Source organism: Schistocerca cancellata, chromosome 11 (genome assembly GCF_023864275.1).
Source record: "Schistocerca cancellata isolate TAMUIC-IGC-003103 chromosome 11, iqSchCanc2.1, whole genome shotgun sequence".
NCBI lineage: Eukaryota > Metazoa > Arthropoda > Insecta > Orthoptera > Acrididae > Schistocerca > Schistocerca cancellata.
This window is the reverse complement of record NC_064636.1, coordinates 10,821,446-10,841,125: the sequence shown is the minus strand read 5'-3', so window position 1 is coordinate 10,841,125 and position 19,680 is coordinate 10,821,446. Positions and strand designations below refer to the sequence as shown.

The following is a 19,680-nucleotide window of genomic DNA, read 5'->3' as shown; positions in this document are numbered from 1 at the left end:
GTTGCAAACACTGAATGCTGTACTCTAACAGTCCGAGGGTGTACTGCCGGTACACAGTGTCAGACGGGCACAATATTTCGGCGATCAGACGTGTCGCGACCGTCAGGTGCGCTGACAAACTGAGCTCCCGAGGGCGGGCGGCCGTCCTAAATCCCCTTCCCCCCCAAGAGGCGTTCTCTCCGCAGCCGCGCGCCGGCGGTCGCCGAGAGGCTGGCGTCTGCGTCTGTGGTGGCGTCAGTGTAACTGCCTCGTCCGCCCCGGTCGCTCGTTCGTTTTCTTTGCCGAGCCTCTTTCTAATTAGACTCGGTGTCGGTTCCCGTGCCTCGCTGAGGTTATAGCCGCAATCTCTGTTGACGAGTCCGCCCCGGTACAAATTTCGATAGCCTCTCTGATGACGCCGTCCCGGTATTTAGATGTCTGTGCCGAGACCCTGGTATGTCGGTAGCCCATTTCGTGATTTTCAGACAAACGGTGCTCCGCAACTGCCAACTCTTCGGGGTACACGAGTCGAGTGTGCCTCCGATGTTCTCGCCGACGATCTTCGATGGTGCGCACTCTCTGACCGACTTAAGTCTCGCACATTTACGGGGAATCTGGTATATGCCGGCCTTCCGCAAACCGAGATCGTCTTTGACACTTCCCAATAATGCCCGTTTTTTATTGGGCGGGCAAAAGACAGTTCCTACTCGGTGTTTCCTCAATATGCGTCCTATTTTCCCGGATAGTGCACCAGTATACGGTTTATAGGCAGTGGCTATCTCTTCCTCTGTGACTTCGTCCGTCTCCATACGCTGTACTGTAGAGGTGGGGCAGAGAGCACGTCCGATCTGCCATTCCGAGTACCCGTTTTTCCTAAATACAGTTTTGAGGTGTTCCAACTCGTGGGGCAGACTATCTGCGTCCGAGATGGTGCGAGCCCTGTGCACCAGTGTTTTTAACTCCCCATTCCTCTGTGAAGGGTGGTGGCAGATATTTGCACGCAAATACAGGTCGGTGTGTGTTTTCTTCCTGTATACCCCACGGCCCAGGGTGCCATCCGCTCTTCTTTTGACAGTGACGTCCAGGAATGATAAACTTCCTTTTGCTTCGGTCTCCGTAGTGAATTTGATGTTCGGATGGACGGACTTCAGGAGTGTAAGGAAGTCTAGGAGCTTGTCCCTACCACGGGGCCATATCACGAACTTGTCATCAACGTAACGTAGAAAAGAAGTAGGTTTCAATTTGGATGACGCCAAAACTTCCTCCTCGAAATATCTGTACAAAAATTTGTGACCACAGGCGAATGTGGGCTCCCCATTGTGACTCCTCCTGTTTGCTCATAGTGTTCTCCATTAAACAGAAAATACGTGGAGGTCAGAACGTGCCTGAAAATGTCGGTCATCTTCTCATCAAATTTCTGTGCAACGAGCTCAACTGACTCTCAAAGAGGCACCCTGGTGGATAACGAGACAACGTCAAAACTCACCAGGATATCTGAGTCTTTCAGCTCGAAGTTGTCGAGACATTTTACGAAATCCATAGAATTCCGAACGTGACGAGGGCATTTACCCACGTAAGGGCTCAGTAGTTCTGCAGGTATTTGGCAGGCAAATATGTAGGTGCCCTACTGTTGCTGACAATTGGGCGTAACGGCACCCCTTCTTTGTGGACTTTAAGAGAGTCCGTAAAGTCTCGGTGGTACAGGTCCTCGGGGTGTTAGTTTCTCGGCGACACCCTCCGGTACATCCGCGTCCTCGAGAAGAGCCCTAGTCTCGTTCTCCACCTTCTTTGTGGAGTCGGTGTCGATCTTCCTGTAAGAGTCGTCACTTAGCAGGCTCTGCATCTTCTCAATCTAGTCCTTACGGGAAAGGCCAACTGTAGCATTGCCTTTGTCAGCTGGTAAGACGACAATCTGAGGTCTCGAATGGCTGCCCTCTCCCTGCTGGTAATATTCCACTACCGGTTCAGTTCTCGTCAGAGCACGGCAGGTTTTCCGGTGCACTTCTTCAGCTGCTTCAGGTGGCAGTCGCGCAGCAACCTGTTCAACTGCACTGACGATTTCCGTTACTGGTGTGAACCTAGGTGTGGGTGCAAAATTAAGTCCCTTCTCCCAAACAGAGACTGCATCACCAGTCAGCTCAATGTCCGTGAGATTGACGGCCGTCTGCATGGGGCCTCCGGCAACGGTTTGTCAGAGAGACGACAAAATTTAGATATCTGGCACCCGAGGCCTCCTTATGTGCTGCATCGGCGGTCACCCAGGTAACACCATCAATCCAGTCCAGGTCCCAGAATTAAAATGATTGGGAAGTTGCAGATGTAGTTTAAGTAGTTCCTGGGAGTTGTGCTCGAGAAATTCGACAAGCTGCACCACCAAAGAAACCGTTTGCCGAGTGCTCTCGCCTTTCTGAATAGATGTCGTGCCGATCAGGTTGTGCCAAACTTTGCTAAGGTCACGCACGACATCGACTCTGCAGCAGCTAAGAGAATTAAGAAGCGTGCTAGCCTCGCCTCGGTTTGTGAGAGGCTGTACTTTATCTGCCGCAGCCCTGCGTACCGTGTGTTTCTTGTGAGTAAAGTCACAATGAACTTGAGGTATTGTGTAGTTTTATGCACTTATTCATTTGGAATTGCCATTCACAGAGTGTGATAGTGAGATGGTATTGCTGTCAAGTTGCTTCTTCAATGCAACTGAAGTCCAGTTTTCCCAATCCAAAAATCAAGGCAATATGCACAGTGTCCCGAAAATCTTTTAAAGTTGTAGAAACAACAAATAGGCAGGAAATTATACAGTACAGTAAGTTTCAGGTTTTTTTCCACCAATAACAGTATATAGAAAAGCCAACAGAGAAGCCTGACAAGATGACAAGAAGAAAAACATAGAAAATTCAAAAGAATATTACAAAGCCTCAAAAGTAAGAGCAAGAAATATGGTAATAGCTCTCTAAACCACACAAAACATTTACAGCAAAAGATGCTTTCCTATACGTAACAGAATTAATCATTCCAAATATGCGAGACAGTTCAGTGTGTGCACATATGTCAGTATATTATCCCCTGCGAAGGAATAACAGTCAAAGGAGAGGTTCATCTTACACTAAACACTAGGTCCTATTTACAAGAATGGGATCTACATAACCGAAATCCAAACAACAGATATATTCTAAAATGATGTAACATGCAAACAATTTTGTGGCCACATTTGAAGAATACATGACTAAACCTGATAAGTGTATCTTCAACATTTTCAACTAAACAGAAAACAAAAATATTCTGGCAAATTCATATAAAAAAGATACAGAGAAAATGGGCATCTCATCACAAGATGGAGAGGGGGTGGGGGGAATGGACTAAAGTTTATTCATCACATTCGGCCACAAAGAAGCACTGCCTATACTTGATTGTATGACGGCATTATAACCTACGGGAAAATTTGCAGGTTTCCGGGATGACAACCGGTGCCGAGTGGTCAAACGAACGCCTTACTAGACACAGCAGGCCGATGAAAAACATTGGGCATAAAAACAAAAGAGACAACAGTAAAGGAAAATGTGGGGCCCATGCAAGAAAATGAAACTCCTCAGAGAAATGAAGAATGTGCACAACTTAAATTGGAATGATCACATAGATAATGTTGTTAAGAAGACAAACCGTACACACTGCGTTTTATTGGCAGCACACTTAGGATATGCAGAAATCCACTAAAGAGGGTGTGCCCACTATACTTGTCTGTCCTCTTTAGAGTACTGTTGCAGGGTATAGGATCCGTACCAGATAGGACTGACAGATGACAAGAAGGTTCTACGAATGACAGATCAATTTGTATTATCGCAAAGGGGAGAAAGTGCCACAGATACAATATGTGAATGGGGGGTGGGGGGTGGCAATCATTAAAACAACGGCTTCTTTTGTTGCGGCAGGATCTTCTCAAAAAATTTCAATCACCAACTACCTCCTCCAAATGTGAAAATGCTCACCTACATACGGAGAAACGATCACCGTAAAATAAGAGAAATCAAAGCTGGCACAGAAATATTTAAGTATTCATTTTTCCCTACAAGCTGTTTGACAGTGGAACATAGAGGAAAAGTCTGAAAGTGGTTCGACGAACCCTCCGCAGGGCACTTAAGTGCGAACTGTGGTGTTAACGTGCAGACGTAGAAGAGATTGTTTACGCACTGCTCACAAGATAAACCCTAAAATATAGCTCGAGTGTGTCAAACCCGTAGCAAATAAGACTACCGGGGGATACCGGACACACGCAAAGACAGGCGGCTCGAACAGTCACAGGTTCGTCCGACGCTCGACAGTACGTCACGGTAATGTCGAAAAATCAGTAAAGGCAGACGTGAGATAGTTACCAGTTAAACAACAAGAGCCCAGACACAAAGTTCTGAGAACCAGTGTTAACTGAAGACTAGCAGTATATTACACGACACTCTGTACCACTCTAACTGACTAAAGTACACACAGAGGTGTTTAAGCAGTCATTCTTCAACACACTGTACGCAAATGGAACAGGAAGAAATACTGAAAGAATACATCGACGAACGAGTGAGTAAACGAATGAATGACGACCAGACACTATCGGCCGGGAGACCTGTCCGATGCGGTTTGGCCGACTTTCTACGTGCAGTCTCTCTGGGGCCTTTCACACATTTGTGACGGAGATGAGGAGAAACGATTAGAACGATACAAACACCCAATCTCCGAGCCAAAAAAAATCTCTCCGACGCGGCCGGGAACCGCACCCGTGGCACGCCGACCTAGAGGCGGCGGCACCGACCACCGGAGCGGGAGCCGCGGAGGGGCAGAAACGCTACCGAGTGGCAACGTTCGGGACCCACTGTTTCACAGACCTGTGGCGCCAGCATGGAGAGGTACTCCTGTCCCGAGGGCCGGCGGTAGAGGTGGTAGACGGAGCCGGGCGCCTTGCGGAAGTTGCAGGCCGCGTGGTGCAGGCGGTGCGACTGCGCCGCCTCCGACAGCACGCGCTCCGCCTGCCGCCGCAGCACCGACACCTGCGACAGACGGCCGGCGGTGGAGTGCCGAAGATGGCTGACGGAAAGGTAAAGGTAAAGGCCCTCACAGTGGAACTGGTCAGTGGGCCATTTTTTAACGTACCGGAGTACTCGATACGATAAAAGAATTGCTAAATCCCATTAAAAAAAAATTATATGAACAAACAATACAGTGATATGCTACAATTATTCAGTTATAAAAATTATAATGAATTGTTCTTAATTAAAATACCAAAGAGTTGCTTTCTAAATTTTGAAGATACATTTAGAATAAATAATAATTATTACTGTCATTATTGTTCTTTCTGTAATTTATTCCACGTAATAGTTTAAAAGAATCTGTCAGGCCAATAATCGTACACAAACTATCCAGATGTAAAAAAAATCTCAGCACTTTGTAGGATTACTGAACAGCAAGCTGTTTTATTTTTCCTCGAGTTAACAGGTTACTATAGTCCGATTAAAATTACTCGAGAACTGACACCCGTCATTTGGCGCTAAAGTGTTGCCACGTCAGCCGTCACTCGGGTAAGGGTGACACGCGTACGCGGCACGTCACTCCACAGGTGCCGAAGTGTCAGTGTCCGAAGCAGTTGCCGTCGGGTTTGGCGGCAGCACGAGACGCTCTGTTCACAGCCGCAGCTGATTTTAAGTGACCGATGACTGGACTGCAGCAAACGACACGTTCTGTAACCGTGAATTTAAACTCGTGTCCCAAACTAACCACAACCTCGTGAACTGCAACATATCCGAGAAAACAGCAGTCGACAACCTGCACAGAACTATTTATCACATTCCCTTTGTTCACGGCGATTAATACCGATCTCTACAAACAAACTCTAGACGTAAAAATTTGCTTCAGCATTAAAAACTAACTGTAACTTCTCACTTTCACGAGTTACGTGAAGCTCTCCTCTCGACGGCTACACGAGCTGACACGATACTGACTGATAACCAGTACCGGTTGGCACTCTGTTCCACGTTATTGACACCACAAGCAGATAACAAAAAAAAAAAAAACGAATGATAGGAAGAAACAGTAAGAGCAAATAAAAAAGACAATATAATGTTAAAATGATGTGAAAAAGATTAATAATAAAAATTAAATTTAAGCCAATTAATTGAAAATATAACAATAATCAGAGCTTTAACAAACAAACAAAAATTATGACACCTGACAAGATCTGAACCCAAGACCTTCTGCACATCCAGATTCTACTTTAACCACTGCGCTACGGCACTGTTTCACATTATGGTGGTTTATTTATTCCTCTGCACAACCAGTTGCAACTATCATTTGCTACCTTCAAATAGTTCAGCCTCGTGCAATGTTTTAGTCCGATCTCTGTGGTAGTAATAACTGAATATGTGGCGCCAAACTGCATCTTGTGCAAAATGATCCAGTAATATTTGGCTAGTGCTGTGCATGAAACATACATATTTTGTTATTACTGTTTTGTGTGCTTTACTTTTGGAGCAGTTATCATATCTGACAAAATATGAAATAAAAGAGTCAGGCCTAGGATTTGGGGTTGAAACACATCAAGGGAAAAAAGCCAGACATGGAATTAGAAGTGAACTGACCATTTGTTGCAGCAGTTTGGCAATGCCGAACATCTTGGGCGTGGCGTGTGCTCTGACTGGAGGAAGGCGGCTCTGATGTGTGAAGTGTCAACTATCAAGTAATTTTAACCAGACTATAGTAGGAAGTTGGTAACGGTTGTCAGTGCGTACAGTGAACTGTAGTAACGTGAAGACTCATTTGTAATATTATACAGAAATGTAAAATGAAGAAAATAAAAGATTGGATGGAAGAAACTGGAAGGAACAGTGTTGGAATCTAAAGTATCAAACCAAATCCTACTTCCTAGATGTGAAGTTTATTTTTATTGAAAGCCATGTTTTTCAGCCAGCTATGTTTTTGACAGGGATTTACAAGAAGCAGGTAAGTAAACTACGTTTTACTATTATTCGATCTTCCTTCTCACTTACAAAGCATGCACTACACTAGTGTCGAGACAACTACAAAAGTGCATTCTATTACATATTTTTGTAGCAGTAGAGGGGAAGGTTATAATTTACTAGAGGCCATTGTTGATAAAACTGAGACAGCAAAACGGATGAAAAATGTTATAATAAAGTCTAAGTACGAATCACTGCCAAGAAAACAAAATTTATCACCAAAATAAGCAAATGCACCACTTTTAACATCCTCTGTCGAGACAGAGGTGTGGTAGTGGTTGCGAGTCTTAACAGATACCTCACATTACTGTATTAATCCACATTATATTCTTCTCCCTGTCTAACTAAACATTTTCAGAGATCAGGCTCCCATCTTCAGGTTCAGTGCAACAGAACTACATTAACAGTTTTCCCCAAAGGCGGAAGTCCGTTCTCTCAAAATGCGAAGTTCGACAAGGAGAGCACGTAGAGTACCCAAAATGACACTTACAATAAAAAGTGTGTACCGAGAATTGTGAAAATAATGCATTACGACATTCTAGTGCAATCAAATTCCTTCTACAGGCAAATGCACAGCGCTGAATTATACGATGTTCAGTCTATAAATAACTGGAAAAGATTTATAAAAAATACAAAACTCTGGCCAAGTTTGCACTCCTCTGTTATTTTTTGACGGAGTCAGAGACGTGCTCAGTACGGCTGCCTCACGAACGGGACGACGGGAACCCGCGAAGCGAGACGGCGACATCCTCGACAGGGAGCAGTCGAGTGTCACTCAGTTTCCGTCAGCCAAAGGGTCGAAAACAATCTAAATTCTTTGGCAGACGGCAGTGCAGTACAGTGAAAGAGGTTCGAGTCTAACACGACTGTACGAGTAGACAGATAAGTTCAAACCGGCCGTAACAAGTGTCAAATATTCGCCACGCCTCGGACGCACCGCGTGGTCTCGAAGAACGACACCGCCGGAGCTGACGAGTTTGTGCGGGAAAGCGGGTATATTACAGTGGGTGACGTTGCCGCAATGACAAACGTAAGTGTCAGATCGGCCCACCGTACTGTTCGAGAAAGTGTGTGTGAGGTGGGTTCCAAAATTATCTGACATCAGAAATGAAAGAAAGGCATACGGACATGTGCAGAGAGACCTGAAGTTTGTCTGCCACCTGCCCGCATCCAATATAGAACGTCCTTCCAAAACTCGGTCAAAATCGGTGACCCCACGAGAGTCCCTCCCCCCGTAGGGAAGTGCGGGGGTCAGTGGTCAGTGACTGCAGAGGGAGACCGAGGCTCAGCTCGCACAGGACAGGTTAGCGTGGAGAGTCTCCCCAAACTGTTCTCCAGACCAGAGAACCCGAGTGATAACAGTTTCAAACACCGGTTGTCAAATGGACACGGTATCTCAAACACAGAGCGGGGAGGGGGGGGGGGGGGGGGGGGGCGAGTAGGCCGGTGCCGGGTGAGGCGGAGAGCACCGGCAGGGAATCGCGTCTTATCGCCACGTCGCGCACGACCGGCGCCAGTCGGACCCCAGGTCACGGGCGCGGGTACCACTACACTACATAAATAACTTCCCAGTTTGTCAACATTTACCTGGAGGCGTTACATGTGCTGTGGGAGGGCTTGCACGTAACCAAAATGACGACCTATAAATCTGTACAGCTGTGAAGCGAGCGACACAGTGGGCTCCTTTCTCACTCTCGTATCACACGTTAACGCACTACCCACCCTCGCCACATTTTTAATACTACTAGCGAACCCGGCATACGCAAAATACGTACGGGAATTAGAAGTACGTCATAATCTGGGGGAAATCCCTGGAATTGTGTCAGGACACAAATTCCAGCTCCTCATTATGACCTTGCTTACTTTGAAGCTGTGAAAATAAATCATCATAAAACATACAGAAAATTAATGAAAAAGACTCCTCTGTTTTCATTTTCAATGTTTTTAAGTTTTTTTTTTTTTTAAATTTTTATACACAATACAACTACAAGACTTAGGAATATACAATTTTTGTTTTGCTGGATAGAGTGAGATAAAAATTACGAAACGGTTCTCCGAATTACCGATCTGCGAAAGGGGAATATGCGACTGACCGTAGAAAAAAAACACTCACTGTAAATCAATTCTGACATTTGAACATCTGTTACTGTAAATCGAACGTCGATCGGGAACTGTAGTCCCTTAAACTGAATGAGGTAACTGGCAAGTGATGTACGAGAGAGAACTCTCCAGTTGCTGGCTCTTTCTGGTTAGTACCTTTAATGGCATTACTTTGCATAGTTTTAATCTGTGAACTACTTGCACTACAAGGTTTTGGACGATCCAGATTTATTAATGTACAGATTTCCTGCTTGTTGTTGTTGTTGATTTCCTGCTTGTTGTTGTTGTTGTTGTCTTCAGTCCTGAGACTGGTTGGTGCAGCTCTCCATGCTACTCTATCCTCTGCACGCTTCTTCATCTCCCAGTACCTACTGCAACCTACATCCTTCTGAATCTGTTTAGTGTATTCATATCTTGGTCTCCCTCTACGATTTTTACCCTCCGCGCTGCCCTCCAATACTAAATTGGTGATCCCTTGATGCCTCAGAACATGTCCTACCAACCGATCCCTTCTTCTGGTCAAGTTGTGCCACAAACTTCTCTTCTCCCCAATCCTATTCAATACCTACTCATTAGTTAAGTGATCTACCCATCTAATCTTCAGCATTCTTCTGTAGCACCACATTTCAAAGGCTTCTATTCTCTTCTTGTCCAAACTATTTATCGTCCATGTTTCACTTCCATACATGGCTACACTCCATACAAATACTTTCAGAAACGATTTCCTGAGATTTAAATCTATACTCGATGTTAACAAAGTTCTCTTCTTCAGAAACGCTTTCCTTGCCATTGCCAGTCTATATTTTATATCCTCTCCACTTCGACCATCATCAGTTACTTTGCTCCCCAAATAGCAAAACTCATTTACTACTTTAAGCTTCTCATTTCCTAATCTAATTCCCTCAGCATCGCCCGATTTAATTCGACTACATTCCATTATCCTCGTTTTGCTTTTGTTGGTGTTCATCTTATATCCTCCCTTATATCCTTCCTGCTTAAACAGAAATACAATTGCACACTTTCACAGCACAGCCAAGCATTTTCTTTCTTGTAGTCAGTTTTAACAGAAAGCCCGAACAATGTCGTTTTGACAAATATTCGAGGGGCTCCGGGTAAAAAAAAAATAACACCCCGTCGCCACGGGCAGGTTTCAGGGTAGTACGCAATTCTGCAACTAGGCCTGTACAGTACAACCTATTGCCAGTTCAGTGACGTGTCTTGTCAACCCGCTCGTCCTCAGTGATCGTTTTTGTTAGTGTCGTTTTCTCCTTTTTGTAAGATGGCAAGTTTAAGTGAATGACGTGCAGCAATGACTTTTTTCCTACTTGGTAAAAATGCTGCCGAAACTGTTTTAATGTCGTAAACATCTCACCGAGCTGACGGTATGGGAAAAACTCACGTGTACGAGTGGTTCACTCGATTTAAAAATGGGAACGTGTCGACCGATGGTGAACCTCATTCTGGGCGTCCGTCAACTGCCCAAATTGAAAACCCATCAATCGAACCTTTTATTTGGAAGTTTTAAGACAACTGCGCAGCAGTGTTCGTCAAAAAACACCCGATTTGTGGCAGACAGGAGGCTGGTTCTTCCACTACGGGAACGCACCTGCACACACAGCCATCTCTGTTAGACAGTTTTTGGCTAAAAATGGCACAGTTCTGCTGTCTTCTGCACCTTATTCGTCCGATCTGCCTCCGTGTGTGACTTTTTCTTATTTTCGTGCACGCAAAGGACACCGATTTGACAACATTGCAAAAGTCGAGAAAAAAACAAGGGAGAGGCTGTCAGCCATTTCTAAACATGACTGCAAAAATTGTTTCAAACAGAAGAAGTACCAGAGGGCCAAACGTGTTAGTTGTAATAGAGTGTTTTGATGGGTATGAGGTTTTGTAATCAATTTGAAAATATATATCTTTTAAAAATTATTCCTTTTTTTGAGTAACCCCTCACATAGGCTATGTCTGTCCAAATGTTAAGAAGAGTATTGCATATGTGAAATAAAACAGTCAAGAACTTTTGAAAATTTTTGCTACCAATGTTTCCTCTTTATAAGTGCAGAGAACAACATGATGATAGTCTACAACTTAAGCTACTCAGAAATTGTGAGAGTGTTAACATAGCAGCTTTTCATATTCTGAAGGAAACAACAGTTCCCTCCTCAGAGCACAGAATGAGGGGAGAGGCGAGGTAGCCCAATACCTCGCCTCCTCGACAAGAAGGAACCGACACCTCCGAAGCCTCTCTATACTTTTATTTCCCCCTTTCGGCGTGTCTATTGACAATCGCGGCATTTCACCTTCGGAAGGTAAGTGGATTAATTCGGTGTCAATTTAATACGCCACTCAACCCGACCCACTCAGATTTCCTCCAATTTTGATGCATCCGATAATGAAGATAAAAGATGGAAAACTACCAATTTGCAGATGTGCGTGAAGAAAGCTACAAGTCCCCAAAGTTCAGAAATTGTATGAAATTTACATACATCTATCTCAACATCCGAGCAGCTATGCATCTGGTTTTTTCTGGAACAGGAGACAATAGCTGTCACAATTATTCTAAAAAGTTTGTGAAAATTTCTTGCTGTGAACATCCAGTCCAGAGAGACCTTTTATTTCAATCACTTGTTAGCTTGTTTCTTGAGTGTGGATTGTTTACTCAAACTGCAGTGTTCATGCGCTGTGAAGTAGTATTGAGTAGTTGTTTGCAAAAAAACTACCACGCAAGATTACAGAAGAATGAGGAATGTTGACGAGTGGATGGTAAACGAGAGTCCTCGTGTATTCCTAGGTGGAAAAATTTACAACAATGAGAAAGCAAATATCACAAGACCCACTAGCTCCTGCAGGTGTTGCCTTGGCTGTGCTAAGTACTTCCAGAGATTATGATAACTGGAGACGAAGTACCATTGGATCTGACACCCGATTCTTTAAATATTAGTCCTCAGTTTTTAGGTGAATCTCCTGTGGAAAAGAAATTATAGGTTTTAGGATGAGAAAAAGTACCCGAAGCAAGAATTTAAATAATGCTGTCTCAGTATTGGAGCATACTTATTTTGCACAAATGGAAAAAAGAAGACTGTAAAAGAAATGGAGAAAGAGAAATTGTTACCTGACTGAAAGACAAGTTCCACACTACAGTACCTACAAGTGACTAAACACAATTTTGAAAGTACTTCCGCAGAGTTGGAGTTAAGGAAAACCGTGCAAGCATTTTCCACTTCAGATTACATGGTGCAAAGAGAAAACAGTTAGTAGCAGAACATGGTATATCAATGACACCCTGCCTGTGTCTGTGTATGTGCGGATGGAGATGCGTGTTTGTGCGAGTGTATACCTGTCCTTTTTTTCCCCCTAAGGTAAGCGTTTCCGCTCCCGGGATTGGAATGACTCCTTACCCTCTCCCTTAAAACCCACATCCTTTTGTCTTTCCCTCTCCTTCCCTCTTTCCTGACAAATCAAAGCTTGTGTGTGTGTGTGTGTGTGTGTGTGTGTGTGTATTTTTCCCACGTGGAATGTTTCCCTCTATTATATACACCAGATCCATAGCTAGGTAAGACCTCTTGTGAGAACATTGAGCTGTATGATTTTTTTCTGTGATCATATGGGGGCCATGCCATGTTAGAAAGACAAAGATACAGACCCAGATGTAAATGTTGGATTATTTGCTGGGCAGGAAGAGTCAGTGATCGCTATGTGGAAAGAAATGCTGTTAACACACATACACGGATCTGTTGCCATTTTGTACAACAGTAACTGGCGGGTTGCACACATCCGACGAAAGAAGCAGACAAAGCACGTATCGTATCAGCTTCTCGCATCCACACAGACCGTCCCCGTCATTTGTGTTTCCTGCCATTCCGGACACTCGTGTTATCAGAAGATGTGGTGTTCTCGTGAGATTGGATCCGACAACACCTAGTGGAAGGACATACTCTCTCCTTGCACCATATCTGATGAACAGTGACAATTTAATTATTGGAGACTTGTGAAACAAGATGCAACCACTTTTTATTGTTTTTTCATTGAAGCTACACTGTAAATGGTTCATAATACCACTACAATTATATAAACCATATTTTGCACAACTGCTTATGAAATGTAATTTTTAATTATTTTTAGTTCATATTTATGTGCTTCCTTTTCTATTTTGACAGTGTATCGATGTCGACAAAATAAATTTTTGATCACGATGTCTCTGACGTACTCTCTCGATGTTTACCAAGTTTTTATTAGCATACTGGGGCAACACAATACCAGGTGGCTATAATTAAACTTTCCCTATATATTGCATTGTAACAATACAAACTCGGCAGCACTAATGTCCAGAGTACGGGGTGCACGATTTCCAGGCGTCACTGCGCCACCGCCCAGTTCCGACTAGGGCCGACGGGTGCCGTGATCGGTCACCGTTACCTGTAGTCCCACAGACCCGACCGGTCTCAGTGGACTCGTCGACGTGTCGACACGAGCTCAGACTGAAGGAGCGGGGCACTGTCCACCGAGCAGTATTATCGAAACGACAGTAAGGCCGCACCTCCACTTCGAGAATATCACCAGCCGAAAGGATTACGGAAGGGTCCTCTTTCTCCACCCGCCTCGTGGAGCACGACGAAGTTCGAACCGACCTGAGAATTAGGTGTCGCCCTGGGAAGAGGCCGACGACCCGTCGCACCACAGGCGGTTCAGAAAATCGCCGTCGCTACGACAGACGACACTGCGGGCATTTTCCGACCGTCGGGCAGTGCGCGTGCCGTGCCGCGACAGTCAAAAATCCCGCGGGCCACCGTACAGAAGGTGCCGCGAACCGTTCTCGAACGGTATCCGTACGAGATCCGTACCGTACGCCAGCTCGCACCACAGGAAGCACAACAGTGTGTCGAGTCTGCTCTCCACTTTCTCGCGAGGAACGAAGTCGACGAGGACTGCCCCCGAACAGTCACTTCGTCACTGTGCACGAAGTTATTCCGTACAGCGAACGTATCGCCGTACGGTGTGACTTCGCGGCTACGTTCGTCACCGGCCCTCTCTTTTTCGAACGGGACGGTGCTCGAGGATCGAAGGTGTTACTGCGATACGCTTCACCGGTGTGTCGTACCCACCCTCCGGGAGGGAGACGCGTCAAACTCTACAGTTTTTGTGCGAGACGGGGGCCTGCCGCACATCACTCGTGCAGTTCGCCCGCTTCTCCGAAACGCGTTCGGAAAGGATCGAATTGTCATCCGGTCGTTTTCAAATGCTCGGCCAGAACGATCACCTTATCTCAGTCCCCGTGATTTCAGGTCGTGGGGCTACCCGAAGGACGGGATTTGTCTGGGGAGCGTTCACACACGTGCCGATCTGAAGTGCAGTGTATCGAGAGAGGTAGCCGGCATACCTACAGAAGTGCTTCGTTCTACTGTGCAAAATGCAATCCTGCTCTTCCACACTCTTCTGCACGCTGATGGATGCCATACTGAGCCCCTTCTGTAGCAGTAATGGTACTGGCATGTAATGGTGTAGTGTACTGTAGCAGCACATTAAAAGCGTGTCAAGTGAATTCCTTCTGCATTATCTCTCTTCTCCATGTCCTTGACATTAATGCTACTAAGTCTGATACTCTTACAGTAATTAGTTTCGTTTTATGACATGTTAAATTGGTAAATTTTAATTATAACCACATGGTATATTAAAATAAATAAATAAAATATTATTATTATTATTATTATTATTATTTAAGGTGGGGTGTTATGATATATTCAAGATCAAAGGTTGAGGCCAATGACCTCAAATGTAAAAATTCTTAGAAACCCACATTCTTTCATATCAGTGTAAAGCGCTACTCATTAGGTATTCAATTACACAAGTTTCACTGCTGTCTCTGGATTAGAACCGTGATTATAGAAATTTATGTAGGGATAGATGCATGTAGATATCACGAAATTCTCAAATTTTGCATTCCTGCAACTTTCTTCACAATTGTCATATGCCTCCGTAAACTGGTAGTTTTCCATCTCTTATCTGGATCACTGGATACACCAAATCTGAAACAAATCTGAGATGGTCTGGTTGAAAAGTTACTTTCTGTGTCGACACCAAATTACCCGAGTACTTCTCAGTCAGTCAAAGGCCACAGGCTGGCCGCTGTGCTGTACTGAAGCTAGTAATAGAGATTCAGTTCGTATAGTCAAAAAGTTTTTTGCTCCTACAATATAATATTTGTATTACTTTTCAGACGCATTCCACATTTTTTAAAAAACAAAAGGCACCTTCAGTATCTTTTTTTTCAGTTACTTGTCTCTCCTGCCAAAATCTGTGACTCCTCTTGTGGGATCACAGCTCAGGATGTGCATTGCCCCTTATAATAGGCACACACTTGTCTTGAGACCTTCCAGTTTTCTCGTTTCTGCACTTTGTTTGTCATTAGATACAAAATGTGAAACACTTCATATCCGACCCAGCAATAGCTTCAAATCTTTAAGTATGACAAAAATCGTCAGTTATATCACACTAAAGACCCAAAATTGATCGACAGTGACACTTTTCTCATTATGTAGCTAATGAAAAAAAAAAGTGTGAAAACAAAAAAAAAAAATTAAAAGAGCTAAATGCAGCTGTGTGCCTAATTTTCACAAGTGGAGTGCGCCCTCTGGCCTCTGATCCGGACAAGAGGAAATACAGATTCCCACAGGACAGGCAACTGAATAAAAAAATCCACTGAAAATGCCTTTAACAAAAATAGTGGAGTGCTTCTACGGTGTAAATAAATAATATGCAATAGAGACGAAAAGGTGACTGAATTTATAAAACAACTGGTTATTTACCTGCTGCTGAAAATACTCCACACCACCAAACTTGGCATTAATAAAGATTAATAAATCTGAATTCACGAGAAAACCACTTTAGAGACAAAAATTTTGGAAGGAGGTGTCCCTATTTATGAAAAAAAATTGTTTACTTTGCAAAAGCTACGGGTCCTTTTCTATTTCCTACAGCAGTACGACAATTTTTATCACCACCTTCAAAACTCTCTTACTGCCGTTAAATACAAAACTGGTAGCTCAGATTGTAGCAAGTAAGTTTAGTTCTCCTGCTGCTTTAGGAACTTCTTGTCTGAGCACTGACATCAAAGTTCTATAAGCACGTAGAAAATAGAAGAACACATTCAAGGTAGCTTTCCGAGACGAAGCAAAGAGTGAGCGATTTAAATTCAAATTCCCAGAGTGTCCGAGAGGTACAAACGACTCACTGTAAGCTGTGAGTGGGAGTTGTCTAAGACCGAATAGTTACAAAACTTTACTACTCGAAAATACACTCCTGGAAATGGAAAAAAGAACACATTGACACCGGTGTGTCAGACCCACCATACTTGCTCCGGACACTGCGAGAGGGCTGTACAAGCAATGATCACACGCACGGCACAGCGGACACACCAGGAACCGCGGTGTTGGCCGTCGAATGGCGCTAGCTGCGCAGCATTTGTGCACCGCCGCCGTCAGTGTCAGCCAGTTTGCCGTGGCGTACGGAGCTCCATCGCAGTCTTTAACACTGGTAGCATGCCGCGACAGCGTGGACGTGAACCGTATGTGCAGTTGACGGACTTTGAGCGAGGGCGTATAGTGGGCATGCGGGAGGCCGGGTGGACGTACCGCCGAATTGCTCAACACGTGGGGTGTGAGGTCTCCACAGTACACCGATGTTGTCGCCAGTGGTCGGCGGAAGGTGCACGTGCCCGTCGCCCTGGGACCGGACCGCAGCGACGCACGGATGCACGTCAAGACCGTAGGATCCTACGCAGTGCCGTAGGGGACCGCACCGCCACTTCCCAGCAAATTAGGGACACTGTTGCTCCTGGGGTATCGGCGAGGACCATTCGCAACCGTCTCCATGAAGCTGGGCTACGGTCCCGCACACCGTTAGGCCGTCTTCCGCTCACGCCCCAACATCGTGCAGCCCGCCTCCAGTGGTGTCGCGACAGGCGTGAATGGAGGGACGAATGGAGACGTGTCGTCTTCAGCGATGAGAGTCGCTTCTGCCTCGGTACCAATGATGGTCATATGCGTGTTTGGCGCCGTGCAGGTGAGCGCCACAATCAGGACTGCATACGACCGAGGCACACAGGGCCAACACCCGGCATCATGGTGTGGGGAGCGATCTCCTACACTGGCCGTACACCACTGGTGATCGTCGAGGGGACACTGAATAGTGCACGGTACATCCAAACCGTCATCGAACCCATCGTTCTACCATTCCTAGACCGGCAAGGGAACTTGCTGTTCCAACAGGACAATGCACGTCCGCATGTATCCCGTGCCACCCAACGTGCTCTAGAAGGTGTAAGTCAACTACCCTGGCCAGCAAGATCTCCGGATCTGTCCCCCATTGAGCATGTTTGGGACTGGATGAAGCGTCGTCTCACGCGGTCTGCACGTCCAGCACGAACGCTGGTCCAACTGAGCCGTTCCACAGGACTACATCCAGCATCTCTACGATCGTCTCCATGGGAGAATAGCAGCCTGCATTGCTGCGAAAGGTGGATATATACTGTACTAGTGCCGACATTGTGCATGCTCTGTTGCCTGTGTCTATGTGCCTGTGGTTCTGTCAGTGTGATCATGTGATGTATCTGACCCCAGGAATGTGTCAATAAAGTTTCCCCTTCCTGGGACAATGAATTCACGGTGTTCTTATTTCAATTTCCAGGAGTGTATATGCCTTTCTGAGAAAGTTTCTGCCTTTTAGATCCATCTGTTCCAAGAAAAAAGAACAAAAATTTATAATATTTTGGAATTAAGTTCAATAATACACACATGATGCTGAGGGTATTAGATTAGGAAATGAGACACTTAAAGTAGTAAAGGAGTTTTGCTATTTGGGGAGCAAAATAACTGATGATGGTTGAAGTAGAGAGGATATAAAATGTAGACTGGCAATGGCAAGGAAAGCGTTTCTGAAGAAGAGAAATTTGTTAACATCGGGTATAGATTTAAGTGTCAGGAAGTCATTTCTGAAAGTATTTGTATGGAGTGTAGCCATGTATGGAAGTGAAACATGGACGGTAAATAGTTTGGACAAGAAGAGAATAGAAGCTTTTGAAATGTGGTGCTACAGAAGAATGCTGAAGATTAGATGGGTAGATCACATAACTAATGGTGAAGTATTGAATAGGATTGGGGAGAAGAGAAGTTTGTGGCACAACTTGACCAGAAGAAGGGATCGGTTGGTAGGACATGTTCTGAGGCATCAAGGGATCACCAATTTAGTATTGGAGGGCAGTGTGGAGGGTAAAAATCATAGGGGGAGACCAAGAGATGAATACACTAAGCAGATTCAGAAGGATGTAGGTTGCAGTAGGTACTGGGAGATGAAGAAGCTTGCACAGGATAGAGTAGCATGGAGAGCTGCATCAAACCAGTCTCAGGACTGAAGACCACAACAACAACAACAATACACACGTGTACTGTGCACCTGTTTATTATATAACGCCATTCCAAAAGTTCGTGAAAGCCATTCAACACCACCTACACAAAATTTTGATTTAAAGAATAGCTGCACAATTGATGACACAGAGGAATTATTTTACACCATCCTATTTTCCCACAATCTGTGTTCGCCTTAGTCCATTACGCACACAGTAACAGTAACTTTTGGAAAAGGGTTCTGTTTCTTTACAGGAATACATTTTGTGTGTGTGTGTGTGTGTGTGTGTGTGTGTGTGTGTGTGAGAGGGAGAGAGAATATTAAGCCAACCAAAGAGAAGAGAAAGCGGTACCTGCTCTGCTATCAGCCGCAGCTGTGCCCCGGCTGTCGACTGCACAAACTCATCTGCCTGCACACATCAAAAGGAAAGTGTGTCATCACAAGTTATACTGGAAAACAACAACAACAACAACAACAAACTGACTCACTCTCTCACTCTCACTCTCACTCTCACTCTCTCTCTACAGAAAGTATAAAACACATCACAACACATACAGGACTACTATAAATGATTGATTCGTTTCCAGAGTTCTATATTTTCCGAAGTGTTACATGTACAAATACGATTGATGTGCAAATAGAACCATAAACTCACCAAGTTTGCATTCTGCCTGCCACATGGTATTACGAGTGCAGTACCTCGACAAAATGGCGACAGAGCGAGAATAGAGTTTTTGCGTGCCGGAGTAGTCGAGATGTTTATCTCTTACGACAGCGCCGTGTGCATTCACGAGGAATTACGCAAAAGGTACACCGCGCGGACAGGTCACCGTGCGTCTGTATCGAGAATTTGAGGGCACCGGTCGTCTCCGTAAACAGAAAAGGACCGGCCGACCGAGTGTGCCGGTGGCGACGATGGCGGAGAGGGCGAGAAAAAGTTTCGCACACAGTCCATAAGAAGTGACGATCCGTGCGAGCCGAGAACTTAAATCCTGCGGCGAGCTCTAAAGGAGATTTTGCGACGGTAGTTACAATTCGAACCGTACGTGCACCTCTCGCGACAATTAAAACCGGAAGATTGTGATCTGTGCCTCCAATTTTGAATCGCCATTCGGGAAGCACTCGACGACAGACATTTTGCCCCTGTGCCGATATTTGACAAAGGTTATAGCCGCAATGTGAGAGTGTGGAGCACTGAAAATCCTCACAAAATTGTGGCACA

At 45.0% G+C, this 19,680-nt stretch overlaps 1 protein-coding gene across 2 annotated transcripts in view; it reads right to left on the bottom strand.

Annotated features, from left to right (window-relative positions):
- Positions 1–19,680, bottom strand: part of LOC126108723 (uncharacterized protein C1orf50 homolog) — an 83,961-nt gene that overhangs the window by 35,462 nt on the left and 28,819 nt on the right. For both annotated transcript variants that reach the window (XM_049914055.1, XM_049914054.1), the window contains exons 3-4: positions 18,811–18,867; positions 4,839–5,000 (exon numbers count right to left, since the gene is read on the bottom strand). In XM_049914055.1, the coding sequence (XP_049770012.1) occupies positions 4,839–5,000; positions 18,811–18,867 (219 nt within the window). The remainder of the gene's footprint in view (positions 1–4,838; positions 5,001–18,810; positions 18,868–19,680) is intronic.